General features: G+C 38.2%; 1 protein-coding gene across 2 annotated transcripts in view; it reads left to right on the forward strand.

The window, feature by feature from the left end:
• The window catches only part of LOC123319810 (zinc finger protein castor homolog 1-like), an 89,772-nt gene that overhangs the window by 31,795 nt on the left and 35,082 nt on the right, over positions 1-22,895 (forward strand). For both annotated transcript variants that reach the window (XM_044906754.1, XM_044906755.1), the window contains exons 2-3: positions 1,713-1,789; positions 4,643-5,314. In XM_044906754.1, the coding sequence (XP_044762689.1) occupies positions 1,732-1,789; positions 4,643-5,314 (730 nt within the window). In that variant the 5' untranslated portion in view covers positions 1,713-1,731. The remainder of the gene's footprint in view (positions 1-1,712; positions 1,790-4,642; positions 5,315-22,895) is intronic.

The raw sequence follows: 22,895 nt of genomic DNA on the forward strand, positions 1-22,895 counted from the left end.
CATATAGTTCACGTCAATTTGGACATGAGTAAAATTGCTGCAAAATGGATCACCAAATGTTTGAATGTTGACCAAAAGCGTGCAAGGGTAGAAGCATCGCGTTCGATCTGTGCTCGATTTGAAAACGATGTAGACTTCTTAAACCGAATTGTTACTATGGATGAGACTTGGGTACATTCCTACGATCCAGAAACAAAGCAACAATCGATGGAATGGCGACACTCTGGTTCTTCAAGACCTAAGAAGTTTCGTGTCCAAAAATCTGCTGGAAAAGTTCTTGCTTCGGTTTTTTGGGATTGCCATAGAGTAATCTTGATTGATTTTTCGGATGAGAGTAGAACAATATCCGGAGATTACTATTCGACATTACTGACCACTCTACGCGAAAAAATTAAAGAGAAAAGACTCGGAAAGCTATCCAATGGTGTTTTGTTTCTGCAGGACAACGCCCCTGCACACAAATCTCATGTTGCCATGGAAAAAAATCGTGATTTAGGGTTTGAAATACTAGAACACCCCCCTTATTCACCAGATTCGGCTCCATCCGAATATCATCTCTCTCCTCAACTGAAAAAAGTTCAAAAGGTCGTAAATTTTCTTCCAACGAGGAGGCAATGAAAGCTGTGGAGCTCTGGTTTGCAAAGCAAGAATCTCTGCAAACCAGAGCTTTTTTTAAAGGTCTAGAGACGTTGCAGGTTCGCTGTTTGGTTCTATAATAGGCTAAGAATTTTTCAATATATCCTCCTACAAATTTGTTTTTGGTCCCAAAGCTTCATTTAATGTCTCTTCATCGCCTTAGAACTGCCTGTGTACTATTTGTATTCCCTCTGAAATCATGGTTGGTGGACGCCATTTAACAATCTGCTTTCTTATACTGAGCTGAAGTGAACCACCTTTCGAAGCCCATTTTTTAAGGCTTTTTCACTACACATGTTGGCGTGTGGGATCTGTTTGCTCAGAAATGAGCAAACCTCTGGTTTTATAGCCCCAGTGATGGTAATGTAAGTTAGTCTTCGTGTCTAGTCCATGGTTTTCCTAATGGTACTTGGTTATACCTTGGTGTAACACTTTTATACAAGGAAACTTCCCTAACGATCATTAATTCAAGGTTACAACCAGAAAATTCAGAATATCCCTATGTTACTTGAGTTACGACAATTATATCAAGTCGTTTTCCATAAATCCCCTGAAATGGCATCGAAATACTCAAATAGACACATTCTGCAACTTCCAGAAGAGCATCCCCGGGTCTCCCACACGGACGAACGTGTGCACGTAGACCGAATAATAGGTGAAAACACCGATCTCATTGTTTCTAGCGGTGATTCCACATCAACAACATCATAAACTGTCGTCGTACGCTCGTAAAGCGACGTTTCCATCGCAAATACAATGATTTTAACGCGTCCGCGAGAAATTTACACGTCGAAAAAACCATCCTCATTATATTTGAAGAAAGTTCAAAGGAATCTTAACGACCGTTTGTGCTGTTATTGGCTTGAATGGGCTCCCCGGCGGCCCTATCGGCCAATAATTCATTTAATGCATAAGTACGAGCGGTTTTCGCTCGGCTTTAACGTCTGGATCGGGGCGTTTAATTCCGGGAATCGCGAATCGATTGCCGCACTACGTTATGGCCACTTCGTAACCCCGATTCGACCACGATCGTTTTTTTCGATCAGCCCAAAGGTTAATTCTAGTTTTTCTTGCAGGAATGACTGATCTGGTGTCATGATGGCTACTGTCACATCCGGCTTACTTTCTCCAAACTCGTATGGACTGAACCCAGGTAAATATGATTCGTTTTGAGAATTGTTCTCCAGATATTTCCCACGAATCTATGTCTGTCGGTTTGCCAGCGTAGTAAAAGTGAACTAATGAAAATAAAAATCGATGAAATGTATGTCTAGTTGAGCCAAAGGTGTCAAATTCCAATCTCAATTCGTGAAGACCTCAACTCTGCGTAATTAAGTCGAATTACACCGAAAAAAATGGGCCACAGTAATATTCAGATTGGATGATCTCATTACGCTTAGAAAATAACAGAATACCATTCCCCATCATCTCGTGCTGATCGCTCTACTCAACTAATTCGTTTTATAAGCCCTATGGCCTTTCCTTATGCAATAACAACGAAAAAACAACCGAAAAAATTCCCGCTAACGAGTAATTCCAACTAATTACCATCAACGACCACTAACTTTGTTCATTAACTCCGAAATTCACTGCCTCAAACGAGAAGAAATTAGTAATGATATTCGTGTGATTCCGATTCAGTGGATTCTTCAGAAACTGACGTTTCGTAGTTTGTTGTTGGAATAGATCGAAAGAGTTTGCATACGGCTCTGGGCACTTAAAGATTAATAATTAACATTGCTCTTAACTAGGAAAGAGATTATGTCGACTACTTAAATTAGTACTTACTCTCAGATGGATTTCACATAAAGTTGATTGCTCTGTGGCAATAACAATAATTAATTAGTATTGCCGACTAATCAGCGAGTATTTATTGCTAAATAATTAACCACGAGAGTTTTTGAAACGCTACACCTTGTGTCAGCCAAGTTCTGTTGAAGTATTGAAGCTGAAGTGTAATTTGTTTTACTTTATTGGTTGAGTCTTTGACTCGTACGAATATTTCAACTGTAGATTCTTGAGTTTAAAAGACACACTTTTTTCCTATACCATTTTTTCCGATACGGCCCTGATGAAGAGATAATATAGATTATAAGTTTTTATAATGAGCTGTGCCACCCCTGGAAATACAAAATTACCATCAGAATAACTAGCTAAATCTGTGACACTACATGTCTGTGGATCTTTTAAACAGAGTTGTATTCAGCCAAAGTACCCAATTTTTCAAATTTCACAGATGCTTTTTAATTTTTGAACATCAAATTACTCGAAAACGGAGCATTATAAGAGAAAATATGAAGAATACTTCTATTTTACAAAACGTTCAAAAATTCATTGGATAGCGTCCAACTCAGTTTCAAGAGTTGGATTCTTTGAATTTTCGGTATTTTATGGTACGTAATGGTCATAACGAGAAAACTGGAAGACGTGGGTGATATCTTGTGTTCGAAAAAGATTCATCAAATAAAAGAAAAACTATATTCCGAAATTAATTTCATTCGATATTACCGTTTGTGAAATAGAGTCAAAAATAAAAATTTTTATAGTATTTCAACAGCCTGTATCTTTCGAACCGAGCCGATTCGGAAAAAATGGTAAGGGAGAAAAGTGTTTCTTTCGACCTCAAGAATCCACTGTTGAACTATTAGTACTAATCAAAGACTAACCCTGTATAAAAAAGAGGGGGGGGTTGACAGTATAAATAAATAGTAGTCAGTGAGATGAAAAACTAATATACGAAAATTAATCAAGATGGCAACATCCTTCCTCTTTTTAAATGAAGAAAAACTTTTTTCCACTGAGAATTCCCAGAGTTTTGTGAAGAATTCTTCAATTCTTTCGACTTATTTTTGCTCGTTTATGCTGTACCTCGAGGACATTCGTAGACCATCAAAAATCAGCCCGATTTTCGTAGTCTAGATCGCCTTTTCCATCCTCGAGTTCACGGAAAAACCGCCGACCTTGAAAAGCTCTCCTTTTTCTCGGCCCGCTTCCAAGAAACGTAAATTCAATTTGCAGACGACGCGAATTCCGCTGACTTTTTCAGAAATTCTATAGAATCCCGTCACGTCCCTACATTTACAGAAATATTTCCCGCAAAAACGACGCCAGACCGAAGTGAATTTTTGACAGGCGAAAAAACGGACTTGTCCATCTAGTGGTCGGCGCATAATGCGACGTTGCCGATCCTCGACCGATCACCGATGAGCGCGATCGATCGGTAAACTCGCCAGTTCTCTCGACTAAGGACATTTTGCTCTAAGAAGCCTTTCCGAAAAAATTCTAGAAAAGTTCGAGAAACTCGAAAACGACTAAATCGATTCTGTGACTAATCGACAAGCCTCGTCACCCCCCCAGACGACCACCTACCGGCCAAATTTCCAATAGGCATATTCAAAATTGCGAACTGTAACCTGTCCACTATTTTCAATTTTTTTAAATTCGCCTAACTCGAAAACTGGTTCTCCGATTTCCACCGAAATCAAAGGGATTCTCAACATTGTAGATCCACACAATCCTGCCAAATTTGAACTGGATTCTTCTCTTCCAAGAATTTTTTTCAATATTTGAGGCACTCAATGTTTCTCGCATTTGGTCGATCTGACATCCGAGGATTTTCCGAACCGACCGGCAACGTCGCGGACGCGGCGGATGAGGACCGGAATATTAAGGAGCCAAGCGGCAGAATTGCCCAGAAAATAAGACCGGAACCATTTCAGAAATTCGCCAAAATAATGGGTAGCAACGTTTTACGTACAGTCCCGAAAACGGCGATGTAGCGACATCTTATTGTTCGCTTCTTTCGCGAGGTGGGCCGGTCAGAGACAATTGACTGCCGTTGACGTAGATGGGACAGATGGTACCGGCGATCCACGTCGATGCTATCTCGCGGAATGACATGGATGGGTCTCGATGTGTCGTCGGATATCGATTCGCGAATTGTTACATGTGTTTTATTTCCACAAATTGATCTTTGAACAACTACACATCTCCCCCTTCTTTTCAGATCAAGTAGCGGCTAAAATGGCCGCGCAAAACACCACCGACGAAGAATTCGACCCCTACACCGGCCGACAATGTTTCGGATCCCAGCAGAACTCCTCGGACTCCGAGGACAACTACGCCGCCTCCCTCAAACAAGAGAGCCCCAAGCGTAACAAGAGGAAAAACTTCAAACCGAGATGCGCCTCCAACGTCCTCTACAACAACGACTACCCGGAGAACGCGGAGGCGCTGAACCTCAGCGAGTACTCGGAGAACAACAACATCAGCAACTCCAGGAGGCGCAAGACCCAGAACACCAGGAAGGTGGTGGTGGATCCCAGGTTCTTCCCGATGGATCTCAGCCAGAAGAACGACAGCTCGGACAGCGAGTCGTGCAACGAGTCGAACTCGGCCAGGAACGAGTACGAGGACGACAACCTCAGCTCGGAGAACGACAGCAAGATCCCGTCTAGCTTCTCCATCCACAACCTGTCGAAGCCGCATGTGCAGAAGTACGACAATCAGGCCCTGGGCGCCTTCGGCGACGGCGCCCAAGGGTTCCCGTATCCGCAGATAAGCGACATGCGCGAATTCGCGATGAACACTATGCGCGAGTTGCTCGGCATCTACGGCCTGGCGCCGGACGTTACCGAGAGCATAACGAAACAGCTCCCGATGGCGGCCTTCAACAACGGTGAGTAAAAATATGACACAAGGTTTTAAATTGGTTTCACACATACCCAAACGAGTGTAGACACACACCAAGGTACATTTTCCCTGTTGTCCTTTTGCTAGCAACTATTTTGTAGTCATACGACTCTGTAAGGGACAAAATATTGAACAATAAAACAATATCTCCCTCATACAACTGGACTACTAAGTAGTTTTCCATTCGATATCATAGACGCTTACCTGATGTCCTTTTGCTAGCGACTCTGTTAGGGACAAAATATTGAACAGTAAAACAATCTCTCCGTCACATAAATGTACTACTAAATAGTTTTTCATTCGATATTGTAGAGGCTACTCCAACTTCCTTTGTTGTCCTTTTGCTAGCAGCTATTTTGTCACCAAATTAGCCATGCGATTCTGTGAGGGACAAAATATTGAACAGTAAATCAATCTTTTCCTCACATAACTGGACTACCAAGTAGTTTTCCATTCGATATCATAGACGCTTACCTGATGTCCTTTTGCTAGCGACTCTGTTAGGGACAAAATATTGAACAGTAAAACAATCTCTCCGTCACATAAATGTACTACTAAATAGTTTTTCATTCGATATTGTAGAGGCTACTCCAACTTCCTCTGTTGTCCTTTTGCTTTAGCTGCTATTTTGTCATCAAGTTTGCCATGCGACTCTGTGAGGGACAAAAGATTGAACAGTAAAACAATCTTTTCTTCACATAACTGGACTACCAAGTAGTTCTCTTTTCGATATCATAGAGGCTACTTCAACTTCCCCTGATGTCCTTTTGCTAGCGACTCTGTGAGGGACAACATCTTGAATAGTTAAACAGTTTTTCCTCGCTTAACTGGACTACTAAATAGTTTTCCATTCGATATCGTAGAGGCTACTCCAACTTCTTCTGTTGTCCTTTTGCATACAGCTATTTTGTCATCAAATTTGCCATGCGATTCTGTGAGGGACAAAATTTTGGACAGTTAAACACTCTTTTCCTCACATAACTGGACTACTAAGTAGTTTTCCATTCGATATCATAGAGGCTACTCCAACTTCTCCTGACGTCCTTTCGCTAGCAAGTCGGTGAGGGACAACATCTTGAACAGTTGAACAGTTTTTCCTCGCTTAACTGGACTACTAAATAGTTTTCCATTCGATATCGTAGAGGCTAATCCAACTCCCTCTGTTGTCCTTTTGCTATAGCTGCTATTTTGTCATCAAATTTGCCATGCGATTCTGTGAGGGACAAAATATTGAACAGTAAATCAATCTTTTCCTCACATAACTGGACTACCAAGTAGTTTTCTATTCGATATCATAGAGGCTACTTCAACTTCCCCTGATGTCCTTTTGCTAGCGACTCTGTGAGGGACAACATCTTGAATAGTTAAACAGTTTTTCCTCGCTTAACTGGACTACTAAATAGTTTTCCATTCGATATCGTAGAGGCTACTCCAACTCCCTCTGTTGTCCTTTTGCTATAGCAGCTATTTTGTCATCAAGTTTGCCATGCGACTCTGTGAGGGACAAAATATTGAACAGTAAATCAATCTTTCCCTCACATAACTGGACTACTAAGTAGTTTTCTATTCGATATAATAGAGGCTACTTCAACTTCCCCTGATGTCCTTTTGCTAGGGACTCTGTGAGGGACAACATCTTGAACAGTTGAACAGTTTATCCTCGCTTAACTGGACTACTAAATAGTTTTCCATTCGATATCGTAGAGGCTACTCCAACTTCCTCTGTTATCCTTTTGCATACAGCTATTTTGTCACCAAATTTGCCATGCGACTCTGTGAGGGACAAAATATTGAACAGTAAATCGATCTTTTCCTCACATAACTGGACTACCAAGTAGTTCTCTATTCGATATCATAGACGCTACTTCAACTTCCCCTGATGTCCTTTTGCTAGCGACTCTGTGAGGGACAACATCTTGAATAGTTAAACAGTTTTTCCTCGCTTAACTGGACTACTAAATAATTTTCCATTGGATATCGTAGAGGCTACTCCAACTTCCTCTGTTGTCCTTTTGCATACAGCTATTTTGTCACCAAATTTGCCATGCGACTCTGTGAGGGACAAAATATTGAACAGTAAATTGATCTTTTCCTCACATAACTGGACTACCAAGTAGTTTTCTATTCGATATCATAGAGACTACTTCAACTTCCCCTGATGTCCTTTTGCTAGCGACTCTGTGAGGGACAACATCTTGAATAGTTAAACAGTTTTTCCTCGCTTAACTGGACTACTAAATAGTTTTCCATTGGATTATTGGATATCGTAGAGGCTACTCCAACTTCCTCTGTTGTCCTTTTGCATACAGCTATTTTGTCACCAAATTTGCCATGCTACTCTGTGAGGGACAAAATATTGAACAGTAAATCGATCTTTTCCTCACATAACTGGACTACCAAGTAGTTCTCTATTCGATATCATAGACGCTACTTCAACTTCCCCTGATGTCCTTTTGCTAGCGACTCTGTGAGGGACAACATCTTGAACAGTTGAACAGTTTTTCCTCGCTTAACTGGACTACTTAATAGTTTTCCATTGGATATCGTAGAGGCTACTCCAACTTCCTCTGTTGTCCTTTTGCATACAGCTATTTTGTCACCAAATTTGCCATGCGACTCTGTGAGGGACAAAATATTGAACAGTAAATCAATCTTTACCTCACATAACTGGACTACCAAGTAGTTTTCTATTCGATATCATAGAGACTACTTCAACTTCCCCTGATGTCCTTTTGCTAGCGACTCTGTGAGGGACAACATCTTGAATAGTTAAACAGTTTTTCCTCGCTTAACTGGACTACTAAATAGTTTTCCATTGGATTATTGGATATCGTAGAGGCTACTCCAACTTCTCTGTTGTCCTTTTGCTAGCAGCGCCAATTCTGTCGTCATACGTCAACAAAAAAAAAAAGAATTACGACTTTCGAAATCCTCTTTTATAGCCATATCATCTCGACTGGCAGTTTTCGAGTAGGGACCATCAATTCATCCGGCAGCAGACCAACGCAAAACGACGAACGTTGAATTGTTAAATGAAATTCCCGAGAATAATGCTGGTAATATAATATTGAACATCTGTTTTAATTTGCCGGGCAAAAACGCTATTATGCATGTTTATTAGAAAATGGAATGCAAATATTTCAATCCAGCCTGTTCCTGCGCGCAGTGGCGTCCCCATAGTTCGGGACAAACAAAATGAAGCATCGGAGGCTCAGCCTCAATAGATTGCAGGATGTTGATTTGACAAGCAGAAAGTACAACCATTTTCCAATATTTGCCTGACAAAATATTGATTTGCTTCGACTCAATCTCATTTAACGAGGTTTCGTTCGGATAAACGCATGCTACGCCACTGTACAGTTAGCTGAACTTTATGTACAAGCTAGAATTGGATCTTCCCTCTCTTTCTTCTAATTTATGTAGATGGCACTACGCTGGGTGCTATCTAAATGACAACTTTCCAGTTCTCCAACTACCAGTCTTTATTTTAATCTGGCAAATTAGTATCTACATATTTTATGTCTCAATTCTTCGAATTTGCTTTATTGGATCGATCAGTTTGATGAATGGACCGTCCCGAATGTCGCTGTCCGTATTCCAATCGTGAAAACCGTTAAAATTCGAATCGCGCATAGAAAAAATCTCTAGGTCAACATTAATCCATGTGCACATCCTGGTGCGATTTCCATCTATGCTCTTTAGCGCTGCGTTCCACCACGTCGACTACAATATCTTCATTTACCCACAGAGATTCGTTATGCCCGTCCGTTGCAGCAATAAATGAATATGTATTGAATTTTTACATTCCTCGAGGACTATTCAAAACAAACCTTGCAAAATATTCTAATCTACGCTTCTTTGTGTAAACATCCTATTCAGAGATTGTCGTAAGTCGTACGTCCCAATAGAAAAGTGGCTTGACTACCTCCTTATCGTATTTCATACAGCGATTCCTCTGTGTCCGCTCGATGACGTTAACCATCGTTCAAATTCTCTGGTTTCCCTTGGTTCTTCACGAAATTCGGTGTTCGCACGTGTGCTGTACGAATGCTGGCCACATAACCAACCCATAAATTCCGATTTTTCTCGGTTTCTCGCTAACACCGGCTTTGTGCGGCGCGTGGGCAGTCCAGATACTCAAGAAACAACAAACGTAAACGAATAAATTGCATCGGTTCAAATAAATAGTTCACTTGAATTTATAATTAGGTGGTAGAACCATAATTTACCATAAAACAATTAATGGACATAGAACTAACAGTCAGCGAGGTATTTATTAGTACCATTATCACTGAGGAGAAAAGTTCTTAACATTTTGTCCTTACGTAACGTTATATTGTTCTAGTTTAGATCAGAAAATTGCCGTATGGCGGAGAAACGAGAACGAGTTCCGATCGCAAAATATGATTTCGAACCGTTTCGTCTGGTGGGAGGGTGGTTGCGAACACAGAATCGACTTAACGATCTCCAAACGAAGATCTGTGCACTTCCCACATTATATTTATGCCGACTCGACATATGGAACTTGACGTGAAGATCGAGCATGGAAACATACACTCGTCCATAGAAACACATTCTGAATTTCAACTTCGGAATTGTTTATTTCCCCATCACTTAATTCTGACGTTTACATGCCTTGCGTCAAAGGTGACAGCTAATAACTGAGACGGGGTAACTTGACACTTCTTAAATCACAGAACAGCGGTTGAACGAGTTGAAAGACGGCAAATATCGAAGAAGAGTGCGTTTGTTGATGAATAATTCCGAAAAAATATGGATAATCTTAAGTGATCATAGAATAGTGACATCAAAATGCCCTTTGAGAAATACACAATTTGTTTCTATTGATTGACATGGCGTTTCTCGATGTTACCGTGATCTTTCAGGTCACGGCGGTGTAGATCGATGTTTTGATGCCGATCCACTTTTGAAATGGATATTTGGCTCTCGTCAATCAATACCGGTCGGATGACTCGTTAGCTTTACAAGAGTTTGGACGTGTAAACGCAAATTCATCTTCCGAACGAGAGAAATCATGGGTCTAACGATGACTTCTACTATAGGAAGACAAGCTGTAGAGAGTATAGAGGTCAACGTCTCTTCCCTGTAACAATTATCTTCTATGTATGTGTGTTTATGCCAATCAAACAGTGAATACATTATGTGCTCGTTGTAACTAATAGATCTATTCTTATTTGTACGATAAAGAATGAAACTCGTTTTTTTTTTCATTGTTGTTCAGGTGACTCTACAGAGCCGGTTCGACGATTTCTATCGAGATCCCCATGCGATAAATATTCGATTAGGGCTTTCCGTTATTTTCGAAGTGAACATGATTGGTCGTTGAACCATTTGACAAATATGGAATTTTTTCTGCTCACGGTCCATATTTCGACAATTCTCGTCAGGCACGAATTTATCGACGATAATAATCATGGATGTACAGATTTTTATTGATATTCCTTGATGTACGTCAGTAACGTGCAAATTTATAGAACGGGGAATACCCCAAGGGCCTATTTTAGGACCATCATTTTACACACTAGTACCTACGCCAGGATATTCACCCTTTCGGGCTGAGTTGTCTCAAAAATTAAATGAAATCTACAGATACCGTGGTTCCTGTTTTATATGCTTACGAAATTAGTAAAATACCGATGAGATAAACAAATACGTTCGTTGAAGCTTGACACTAGATCTAAAACCGATCAAGAGCCACAAGAATATAAATTTCCATCATTTTGCCTCATTATATCCCACGTTTTGGCTATATCACCGGTCGTCTTCAGGAAACCTCTTTTTATCAACCTATTTCGGAATTTTCAAATTCAACCGTCGGTTTTTGAGAAGAATGCGTCCGATACCTATTTCCGAGCCGTAACGATTCGTACGGGCGATTGTTTTCGACGCTAATAGCAAGATTTAAAGATAGAAATTATTTGGCATCGGCCATTGTCTAAAGATAAATTGTCGGAAATTGATTCTAACGAAATAGTCCCGCAATTTGTCACGATAATTGGGTGTGGAGACGTGTTCTGTGTGATCGTACAAGATCGTGAATGGCTGAAAAAAGAAAAACGTCGGGAAAACTTGAGAACACGTCACGAACTCGAGAAACAGTAAAGTTTTCAATTCTAATTGTCTTTTCAATACATAATATCGGAGACTGTGGAAAATTATGGTAGAAAGAAAGGGTTGTCAATTTCACCCCTCCCCAGCTATGAAAAAAATTGTTCAACTTGGTCCTACTTTGAAAAAAAAATTGAATAAACACTTTTGAAGTAACGTAACTCCTCAACTCCTTACAAACTTTTCGTCTCATTTTGAGGTCCTAAACCTACACCCAAATATATTCCAATTAATCCTGGGACACCCTGAATAATTCGGCACTCTCGACCTCTAGACCGCCGTTTCGTTTTCGTGTTTATCATAGCTAGAGATGATAGAAGTGTTTCTCATACAAAAAACAGAAGCCACTCCATCAAAAAATTGTTACGGCATTCCGAAATGTCTGCAAGACCTCGTTTTTTTGTAACTGGAACCCGAAGGAGCCCCCTCCCCTCGGAAATTCCATCCCATCGTCCCAGACTTAACCCACGTCAAACTCTTCATTATCATTCTGATTGACCAACGGTATCTCCGATAAATCATCGTTCGAACAAAAAAAAAATCGAAACCTATCAATACCAACAATGAACGTAATCATCGAAAATGAAATTGGGAGAGAGAGAAGTCAGTAGTCGCGCTTGTATAAACCGCTGCCAACGTGGCGGACGCACAAAAAACCGATAAAATGCTAATAACGACCGTACAATGAGGTGAAAACTATGTAAAATCTCCTACGATCTGGCCGCGGTACAAAAGTGAAGAATTTCGTACCTACCTGTGGCCCGTTACGACTCAATCCGTAAAATGGCCATTGTAAGAGCGCCTCCGCATCTCCGTTGTCTGGCGGACGTCTCGGCGACATGTACTAATCATGTTTATCGAGGAACGTTTGGAAAAAAATGGGTATTCACGGCCCGTACAGTGATTACAATTTACCGTATTGCCGTTTTGAATGGTTTTCAGCGGAATTTCTGACGTTTACGAGACCGTTAGATCGACTGGTGCTGATTTTTGACGCAATTAATGTCGTTTTCGGCGAAACGAATTTTTTACGATGTTTTCCGCGAAATTCTGCCGGTGCTCATCGCCATCAGTCAAGATTAGGAACATTGAAGGTTTATACGAAGCGTGTCTATATTCCGAAGTTTTTGGTTTCACGGAAAATTGGAATCATCTCTACACCGTTTAATTTTTAAAACCACTCGAAAGCTAATTGTGGGATCAACTTAACCTCATCGTGGTCTGAATTTTACGCTTTATCGTTCAATGAAAAAGTCCCCCTTTCATGGAACACCCATTAGGAGTTATCCATCTTGATCATCTATTGCCCCTTTTTTCTCACCATTTCCATCAAAAACACATAATTAGAATCTCGGACATGAATTCCCAAAATTCCCCGGAATTATCTACGGTACTAATCATAGATTTATCGAGCCACTCCATCGCACAGAAAATGCTAATGCGTCGGTACCGGATCGTTCGTTAAAATTCCGTGTACTTGGGAAAAAATTAATGTCCAAGATAAAAACAATTTGTCTGATTTTACGCCTCAGTAATTTCGGCTGCGAAATAAAAATTAATAACCATCGGAGATTTACATATCTCTCTATGGATGTGTGGAAGGATCATCGAGAGAGAGAGATCAAGGATCGAGTTAAAGCGATATGGGTATTTATTTCTGTGTGCGATTTGGGTAATCGACTCCTTGGTACGCAACCGAGGCAATTATTCACACGTGTTTTTCGTAATTCGAAATGGAAAAAAGTAACATTCAAGGTTTTTTCAGGAAACAAATTGATCGATCCGAGTTTTTCGCTTGTTTCGTGACGGAATGTGGAAATTGTACGTTTTTTTTCACATCAGCACATTTAGAACTCTATCGGAGTGTTCGACGGTTTCGCTATTTGATTGTGTTGTTTACACAGACCTCATCAACTACTTGCTACGTAACATTTTCAACTAATACCGTGAACCACAGAGAGATCTCGCTTTCTAGAAAATCAAAACAAAAGGAAACTCATAATGACAGATGCAAAAACATTAGGCTCTATGACCCGAATTAATGTCATCCACCGAACTCTATGATCGCTGTCAACTGTCAACCGTCAGAGTGATGTTACTTACACCTCCCTTATCTCAATCATCACAAAGCATTTCTACAAGCCTTAGAACCTTAAAATTGAATAAAATTCATCATAAGAGGGAATCGATTTTTTTCATTTAAAGAAATTGTTGTTCAACTTCCGTTGAAAGTAAAAGTCGAAACCTCACTCTGCATAATTCATCGTAATACCTTTGTTTTGATTTCTGCATTTCGAGAATAACTTTGAATAACCCATTCATTATTACTGGTGACTTCACAATATTCCCACATTTGTGTTCGTTTGTATCGTATTTCAATTATGCAAATCGATCGTTTAAATAATTCCATACATATCGGATGACAGCCCGCAAAAACATTATTATCATTCGTTTTCCTTGAAATTCATTAAACCCATTCATTTATTGCCGTTTATCGATTCCAATCTGACGATTGGGATTGGAAAAAAGGCCGTGTCAATAACCGAACGCATTAGTCAATTCACCCATTTCGGAAATTATTATCCACCAATTAAACTGCTAAAATCATTCGTTTGATAAAAAAACAGGCAAAACAATGATTTCCTAACACGCCTAACTGATAAAAAAAATGTGGCAAAAACTAACGTTATATAAGGAACAAAAAAAGCCCAAATAATTTATTTATACGGAATATCTATTTTACCCCAATTAAAAAACAATTTTGGCACATAAAACAAAAAAATACTAGGATTCAAAAATTATCAAATAAAAAAATATATTCACCATAAAAACCATACCATAATAATGATTACTTAAAGGCAAGGGTGGTTCCAGTAAGGGGGGTGATGCCCCCCAGCCCCCTCACCCATTTGAGAACATGAGAGAAATATGAAATGATTTTAGTTCCGTCTTCAAATAAGAATAAGTTTCAAAATAGTTCTCTATTTATATCAACAATCACCTTACAGAATTTCACATAACAAATTATGCCCCCTCTCGCCACTGCTCAAAGGACTATAATTTATGATAATGTACTGAATTTAGCGGTGTCAATATATGGACTTATTGTTTTCTCAAGGATATTTTGATGGAAGTTGAGTTTTACAAAACAAAACATGGATATAATTCAATTAAAGAACCCTATTCAACATTTTGGAGATGATAGACGTAAAATTTGCAGAGTTTTTCATTGTTAGACAATGAACTTATTCAGCTCATCGATCAAGGTCGGATTAGAGAATTCTCTGCTTCAATATGAACAGTTCTATTGTTATACATTTATATAGATATGTATTCGATTTCTGCACACTGGCTACATGTCTAGTTCGAAAGTAACCTTAATTGTTTTATCTATTATGATCACGCCCAAGCGATTTGGCCGAAAGCTATGCCTTCGCCACACATTTTGACCTGCATTTTTTCCTACTCCATTAAAATTTGAATTAATTTTCGCAGCTTGTCGCCATTATCTGCTCCTAACAAACGCGCTTTTGTTTTTTTCCGTTCCATTCTCTTCGGAATGTCGAGATCCGTTAGATTAAAGAAATAAATGGTCGGTTTTATGAAGGAATTAGTGTAAAATCGTTCGTCGAGATAACGATCATAGGAATTTCGAGTTTGTTGATGGATCTTGGATCCCATCAGTATCGAAAAAGAATTGTGTGAATTACGTCATTAATTTTTTCTTAGAAAAAAATAAAAATTATAAAATATTTTTTAGTTCAGATTAAATAATAAACAATAATATAAAAACAAGATTCAACTGAAAAAATTATTATGCTCATCGATATTCACTTTACTTTTTTAGCTATTGATTAATAATTTTGTAAAAATAATAATTTTATCACTATCTTTTCCAGAACGAGTTTAATTTTTTCTTAGAAGAAATAAAAATAATAAAATATTTTTGAGTTCAAATAAAATGATGAACAATAATATATAAACAAGATTCAACTGAAAAAATTATTATGCTCATCGATATTGACTTCACTTTTTTAGCTATTGATTAATAATTTCGTAAAAATAATAATTTTATCACTATTATTTCCAGAATGAATTCAATAAATAACCAACTTCAACCAGCAGTTCGAAAAATCTGAAAACAACAACATAATCCTCATCTTCATGTTAATCCGCCGAATTTCAATAAAAACAAAATCCGATACGGGAAATTATAAATTCAAATTGACCGTTCGACATCTCAATATCCAGTCTTTAAAACGCAATATTTATTGGACTCGAAACCTTGTAAAATTAGAAAAAGTGTCTTATAACGTCGAATACATTATACATCATTCTGGTACAGCGGTCAGAAATCAAAGCGAACGAGAAATTAGGTAACCCGCATATCTGTTAATCTCCAATTAAAACCGAAAATTGTATCCGGAAAATGTTACGGGTTTCACTTGAGGTTACCGCGGCGATATTTCAACTTTTAGTGTTTTTTAATTACCCGCTGAGGTCCCCCCAAAAAGTATTTATTCAGTAGAAAATTCGAATCTGAATTTCGTGTTTCTCAATCTGCGGAGATCGTTAATTAACGCCTGATTTGCATAAGATGATCGATGGATTTAATTAATATTTATCGATTCTGTCGTACCCTATCAATTATTATTTCTGTATTTCGCTATTTGGAGGCAGGAATAACGATTAATATCATTGGTATAAAATGGTAATAGCGCTCGGGAAAAATATCAACCCACGTCGTATTTTCTCTATTTTCTCCCGAAAATAAACAAATCGAATAATAATTCAATAATGAATATTGAAAATTAGATTTCAATTAGATATCCTTTTAATGATTTTGAAAATTTCAACCCCTATTTTCAGTTATATATTATATTTTCTAACAAAAAGTGCAAAATAATTTCGAGCGAATGGAAGATTCTTAATGAATATAAAGCATTTAGTTATCCTTTTAATGATTTTGAAAATTTCAACCCCTATTTTCAGTTAAACATTATATTTTCTAAAAAAAGTGCAAATTCCCCAATGAATTGGTTCCCCTCTTGAAAACCTTGCGCTCTATCAACCTAACCCAAAGATGCACCAAAAAAATCATTATAATCCATCTAGTATTCCTCGCAACCCTTACGAATAGAAGCTGTCATCAGTTCGAACATCGTAAATCTCTCGAAAATACCGCATCCCCCTTGAGAAATATAGATATTACCACATATTAAGAAAAATTACCACAAATATACAGGGGAACCACCCCGATGCTCACTAAATCACCGATTCCTACAACCCCCCAGTGGATTATTGCTCTGCTGATCGTCCCTTATCGCACGAATCACATCTGGTCCGCAAGTCAGGTACGAAAAAAACCGTACGGGCCGATGTGCACCTTCTCCACTGTGTGAAATTCCCATTTTACGGCTTTTCAAAGGAAACTTACCCCTAAGCAAGGGGTTGCTTGAATGGACGGAAGACAACGAGCGTGAGTTTCATTTTTTCAACGTTATTTTCGTAAGATGATACCCGGATTAAAAAATTGGGATGTTGCCTCCTTAAATACCATGAGAATTTTTTTGGGACTATGGTAAATTGAACAATTTTTCAGGGACTCAGGGGTGCGCCAAGTTATCTGTTGAACGGGTCTTTGTTATCGATATCCCTTTACCGATTTTTTATGTGAGAAAATGTGGATACGCGTTCGGTTCGTGTGCAAGGATGGTGCTGTATCATCCCTCAGTTTTGTCTTCGTCCTTCGGTCTTTTAATTTATTGTTCTATTTATTTTACTCTTTTCGACGTTATGAGATGAAGAAGTGCATCTGCTGCAATCCGTTGAGCAATAATGTTATGCGTTGAATATTTTCCCTGGTTTTCCCACTATCAGATTGAAAAATTTTCTTGGAAATTATTATTATTGTATTATTGTATCAATTGAACAAATTTATTTATCAGAATCACTCGAAATATCAAGGATTGAAATTTTTAATATACTTATAATATTTGTCATTATTATTTATGATAAAAATTCATCGTTAAATACATAGTGTACCAATTTTAATATATACACATTTCTAGTTTTTCCTTATAAGTTTCACGTGAATTTTCAAAAAAAAAAATAGGTCTTCATCGAGGTCTATATTAATATTTATTCATTAAAATCTAAATTTTACCTAGATCGAGTGCTCTATAAATTTACGTCAACGTTATATTTTTAATACATGTTACAACTGAATTTTATTTATTTTTTTCATTTACTTCCGTCTTCGAGTATGAAAAAGGTGAAAATCATAAAAAAATTTATTACATTAATAAATGTACTAAAATTAGGAAAAAATTAAAGGATAATTTTGAATTGAAAAAAATGAATAAAATAAAAAACTGTGGAAGTTTTACAATGTATTTTTTTTATTTAATCTTGAATTCTCCTCAATTTAACTGGAGCTCCTTCCAGGCAAATGTACTTCAATTTAAGTTGTCCATACTGTTATGACGCCTTTATATTTTTAGAAGTGGAGATTGTAAAGAATTTGGATTCTTTGCTCAATATTGTTATTTCCATGGAACCCCAAATTTTGACCAGTTCATTAATTTATTGATGATAATCCTGTAATGATATAACCGGCGCTGTATTTTCTACGACGTGAGTTTGTAGGGCCTCGAAATTATAGGCCCCCCAGCCTTATAGGGCTCCCAAGTTCAGACTCATCGTCTTCAATACTAAAAAATATATATGATTTTTTTTGTTGACTGGCAAAAAGGACCCTCTAACTCAGTATACCCAGGGGCCCCTACATGCCAAAATGAGGCCCCTTCTCATTAGCGAAGCCCGAAGTTAATTTAGGTCTTGTAATTTACTTCACTAAAAAAATACGATCTTACAGTGTGGACGAATCGGTTCGAGTTTCACGCGTGGATTCTTATCAAATTCCTGGAACAAAAGCAATCGGAAATAAAGAAGTCTATCAGGGCCCATATGCAATCTCAACGAAAGCGAAAGATCGGTAACGTTCAATGAACCCAGACAATCCGACGTGGATGTGGGATCCCCAATTATTTTTCCATCCTATATCCCGGCATCTTCGTATTGTGTTACGTCTAGTATTACCTGCCCGCTTTCATCGGGGTTAAGAGGCCATGAAAATCGGTTAACCTTTTCAGAATCCACGGCATTTAAACCCTTCGCATTCGATAAATTCATCCCGAGTCTAAAAAATATCTCGTATATACGATCTCGAAAGGATTAGGAAGACGGGGAGGAAGGCACTTCCGGGACAATGGTGGGAATTTTTCGTCAGGAACGAGATTGTTTTCCGGGCTCACCTGGTATCGTCGAGTGGTCCTTCGTGAAAATTTCGCCAAGCCGTACCCATCCGAAATTATCGTGAGATGATTGGGTTTAATTCGGTTTTTCAGTTCAACGATCACCGGAGGTACCTTCTCATCCGAAGGACCATATATTGGACCAACCTAGTACGACGTAAAATTGAAAGTTATCTAACGGCCATTCGTAACACGAAACCCAATGATTTCTCGGAGCGTATAATCCGTTCAAAATAGCCCGAATCGTCGAAGAAATCACTGAACTGACGGCGGTCAAGAGGGACGCCACACCTCTTGTTTGGAGAAAAAAAAACATCCGTTACACACTCTTCACATGATATAATTTGGGACGATAGATCTCTATAAAAATATGTAATTTAAAAATTCCGATTTTACAAGAACGAGGAAACGAAAATTAAACATTCAGATCGTTCGATCTCCGGCTACCGCATTAATAATTATACATTGAACGGACTGGGTGATTTTTTTTCTCCTTTTCATTTTGGACCGTTAGAAGACCGCATCTCATCACCGGAGGGACTTTTTAAAATATCATTAAAGCGTCAGGTGTAAGGTGATCATTATGTTATAATTCATTTCATTGAACAGCTCTATTCTTCCGCTCCGACAGTTCTCCAGTCGTCTAATTCCCTTTGTTTCTATTTTTGTGGGTCCTTTCACCGTATACGACATAAATCTTGCTTTTATCTTGTAATTATTGTGATTTTCACAAGATGCTTATCGGGTGCCTTCGAAACTGATGCTTTTCCAGTCGAGGTCAATGGAATTTCAACCTAGAGATACTCACAGATAGAAAATAAGTGGAAATTTAATGGAAACAGTTCTGAAAATTGTATAACATTTATAATTACCTCTGCTATCTTTTTTACGTTTTCATTATAAGTATTGTATGCTTACATCTCGATAAATTCGAGTATTTGGAGTGACTCAAACCTACACCAGACAAATCACCCTGCTAAAACCGAAAGCATTCTACCATTTGTTACATTTTTATTACAATTCATTACACTAGGTCCGAATTTTATTACACATGCCATTCCAAAGTTATGTTTGACGTAGGTTAAATCTAAAGCTACCTTGTACTTATATCTTTTGAAGTAATTGTAATAGCGAAATGGGATTTGGACTAGAATTTATTACAAATTGATTACAACTGACTCGTTAAATCAGAATTTTGATCTGTCTGAAGACGCGTTATAAAATTAAGGGGTTTGGTGTAATAAACTATTTAACAACTGTTACACGACTTCAGAATATTTTATATCGAGTGTGGGACTCAAAATTGTGATTTTAATCGATTAGTTGTAATAAATTTGTAAAAAATTCTAGTTCAAAACTCATTTCACCATCACAATTACTACAAAAGTTACAAATGGGTGATGTAGCTTTAAGATAGAACCTACAAAACATAACTAGGAAATGGAAAGTGAAATAATTTGTAATAAAATTTTTACAAATTGTAGTATGCCCTCTGTTATGGCAGGGTGTTTTGGCTGGTGTAGGCTTTAAAGTTACTAGTAATACGTTACAACGATTACATCACCAAGAAAATTTAAATACAGTTAATGCTCCTGGCATCGAAACCTACTCGGAACTTTCGTGAAAGACGACAAACGGTAGACCGCTGTCGGGGGTTACCGAACAGTCGTAGAAGTGATAAAACAATATTTACCAAAAAAATAAAAACCACAGACATGGAAACGTGAAACGTCCTCATGAGTGCGTAGAAAATAATAAAACAATGTTAGCACAGCTGCGTGACGGACATATGTTATTTAAATCAACCGAAAATGACGAGAGACGCCGAAGAAAGACTTGGAATCTGGGAGAGCGACAAGATTTGTCTAATTAAAATCCAACGTGAGGAAGTGATAAACGGTTTTCGAGTATTCGAAGCCGATAACTTGACAGATGACAGATCTAACCTTGATACGTCAAAAGTTCAAACTCTGTGACTTATGAAAATGAGTTCGATGATCATTTCACCCCTGCCGAAGGACATAGAATCGTATCGATTCGAATTCCTGCTCTTGAATCATTCATCTCGGCCGTGTGTGTGTGAATCACGAACAAACGACCGGTCAATTCATGAAACTGGTCGAATTGAAGTTTGTCCATTTACTCCGTTCACCGACATTCCCCAATTGACCCCAGGGAGCGTTGCGTGCGCCCGAGAGCAAGCTGTTCATCGAATCCGCCTCGTTTCACAGAGGCCCATTCATGCCCGGCGCGCACCGAATTAAAATTCCCGATACACGACCCACAGAGAGTATTTGACGGACAGGCCGAAACAAGTGACGAAGTTTCTATGCCCCGGGTGGCTTTGCCAACATAATAGAAACGCGAAGAACCACCTGTAGTTATCCATCCGACGAGAAATTCAAATTTCCAACTAATATTAATCATCGTGTCATATCTCATTATTCAAAAAGTAGAAACAATGGGCCAGACTGACGCTTTTGTGAGGGAATTTTTATTTCGGCCTCCGCTCTGTGCTCGTACGATGCTTTCGAGTCGGTTCGTTTTATTTTTTTTTATTTACGTCTGGTTTTCGTTGTGCATGCGAGGGTACACGCGTTTCTGTGACATAACATTGGTCTTAAGATCAATGTCACCTTGACATATACCGAACCTAACCAAACAATTTGACAGTGAGTCACAGAATCGATTATGCATAAAATCGGAAATATAAATGGAACAATGAATTCACATATATTTTTTGAGTTTGCTCTGCAGAAGATTTAATTTTCTGCTATTTCCGGTTTTGAAATCTGGACCACGAAATGAGCTTAATGAACGCTAAATGCCAGTAGTGATTGATGGGTTGTCAAATACACGTAAACTCGAATCTATGATGGAAGAGTAGGAAATATTCTGTAACGATTAATAATGATATATAATTTACCATTTCGTGATTTCGTCAGCAAGAAATCGTTCCTTGGCCGTCCTACTTTTCGAATTGCATATCAAGACTTCATTATATATCGAGAAAAAAGGAAAATTAAATTTTTTTCACACCATTAGGTGCTTGAAGTGGTCATAATATTTTTCGAATATGATGTGGGTACCTAGATATCAATTCTAAAAAAATGGGTACAATCATTCTTATGGCTTTATTAATGAGGATATGTATCAAGCTCATATACATATACTGCTCAGCAAAAGTTGAAGTTCATTTCATTAATTCTCCTCAAATGTTTAGTCTCTAACATCTGAATGGTTCTTTGTTCTTCCTTTGATTACTTTGTCAGTTTCAGAGAAGTTTTTCATTTATTTGATGAATCTTTTTTGAACACAAGATATCAACCACGTCCTGCAGTTTTCTACCAAAAATTCAAAGAACCCAACCAACCAAGTTGGACACTAGTGAATATTTGGACGTTTTGTAAAATGAAAGTATTCTTCACATTTTCTCGTATAATGCGCTGTTTTCGAGTAATTTGATGTTCAAAAAAAAAAACATCTGTGATATTCGGGAAATTGGGTACTTTGGCTCCATACAACTCTGTTTCGAAGATCCACAGATGTGTAGTGTCACAGATTCAGCTAGTTATTCTGAAGGTAATTCTTTTTTTCCAGGGGTGGCACAGCTTATCGTAAAAACTTAAAATGGCTATATCTTTTTATCAGGGCCAAATCGGAAAAAGTGGTATAGGAAAAAAGTGTTTCTTTTGACCTCAAGAATCTACTGTTAAAACATTTATACGAGTCCAAGATTCACCCTGCATAAGGAATTGTTGGAGAAAACTGAAGTCCTCAACTTTTGTGGAGCAGTATGTGTATCCTTTCGGAAGATTCAGTCTGTTCTTCGAGAAAAAATGGTTGAGATCTTCGAAGCATTTGAATTGCATTAGTTGTGGACTTCAGGAGAAGGAAGAATAACAGAAAACCTCCATAAAATCTCAACAAACCTCAAATTTTCGCGTCGACATTTCGAGAATTAAACCGGGCGTATGTTCCCTCCGATGAGACCAATAATTCCGTTCGTCATGATCGAAACAACCGCTCGTTCACGCGATGCGCTCGTTTTTAAAATCGGAATTATAATATTCATGGTATTACACCACCGGGTATGTATGTATATATATATACACGTTACAT

The sequence above is a fragment of the Coccinella septempunctata genome, chromosome 9, assembly GCF_907165205.1.
Source record: "Coccinella septempunctata chromosome 9, icCocSept1.1, whole genome shotgun sequence".
Taxonomy (NCBI): domain Eukaryota; kingdom Metazoa; phylum Arthropoda; class Insecta; order Coleoptera; family Coccinellidae; genus Coccinella; species Coccinella septempunctata.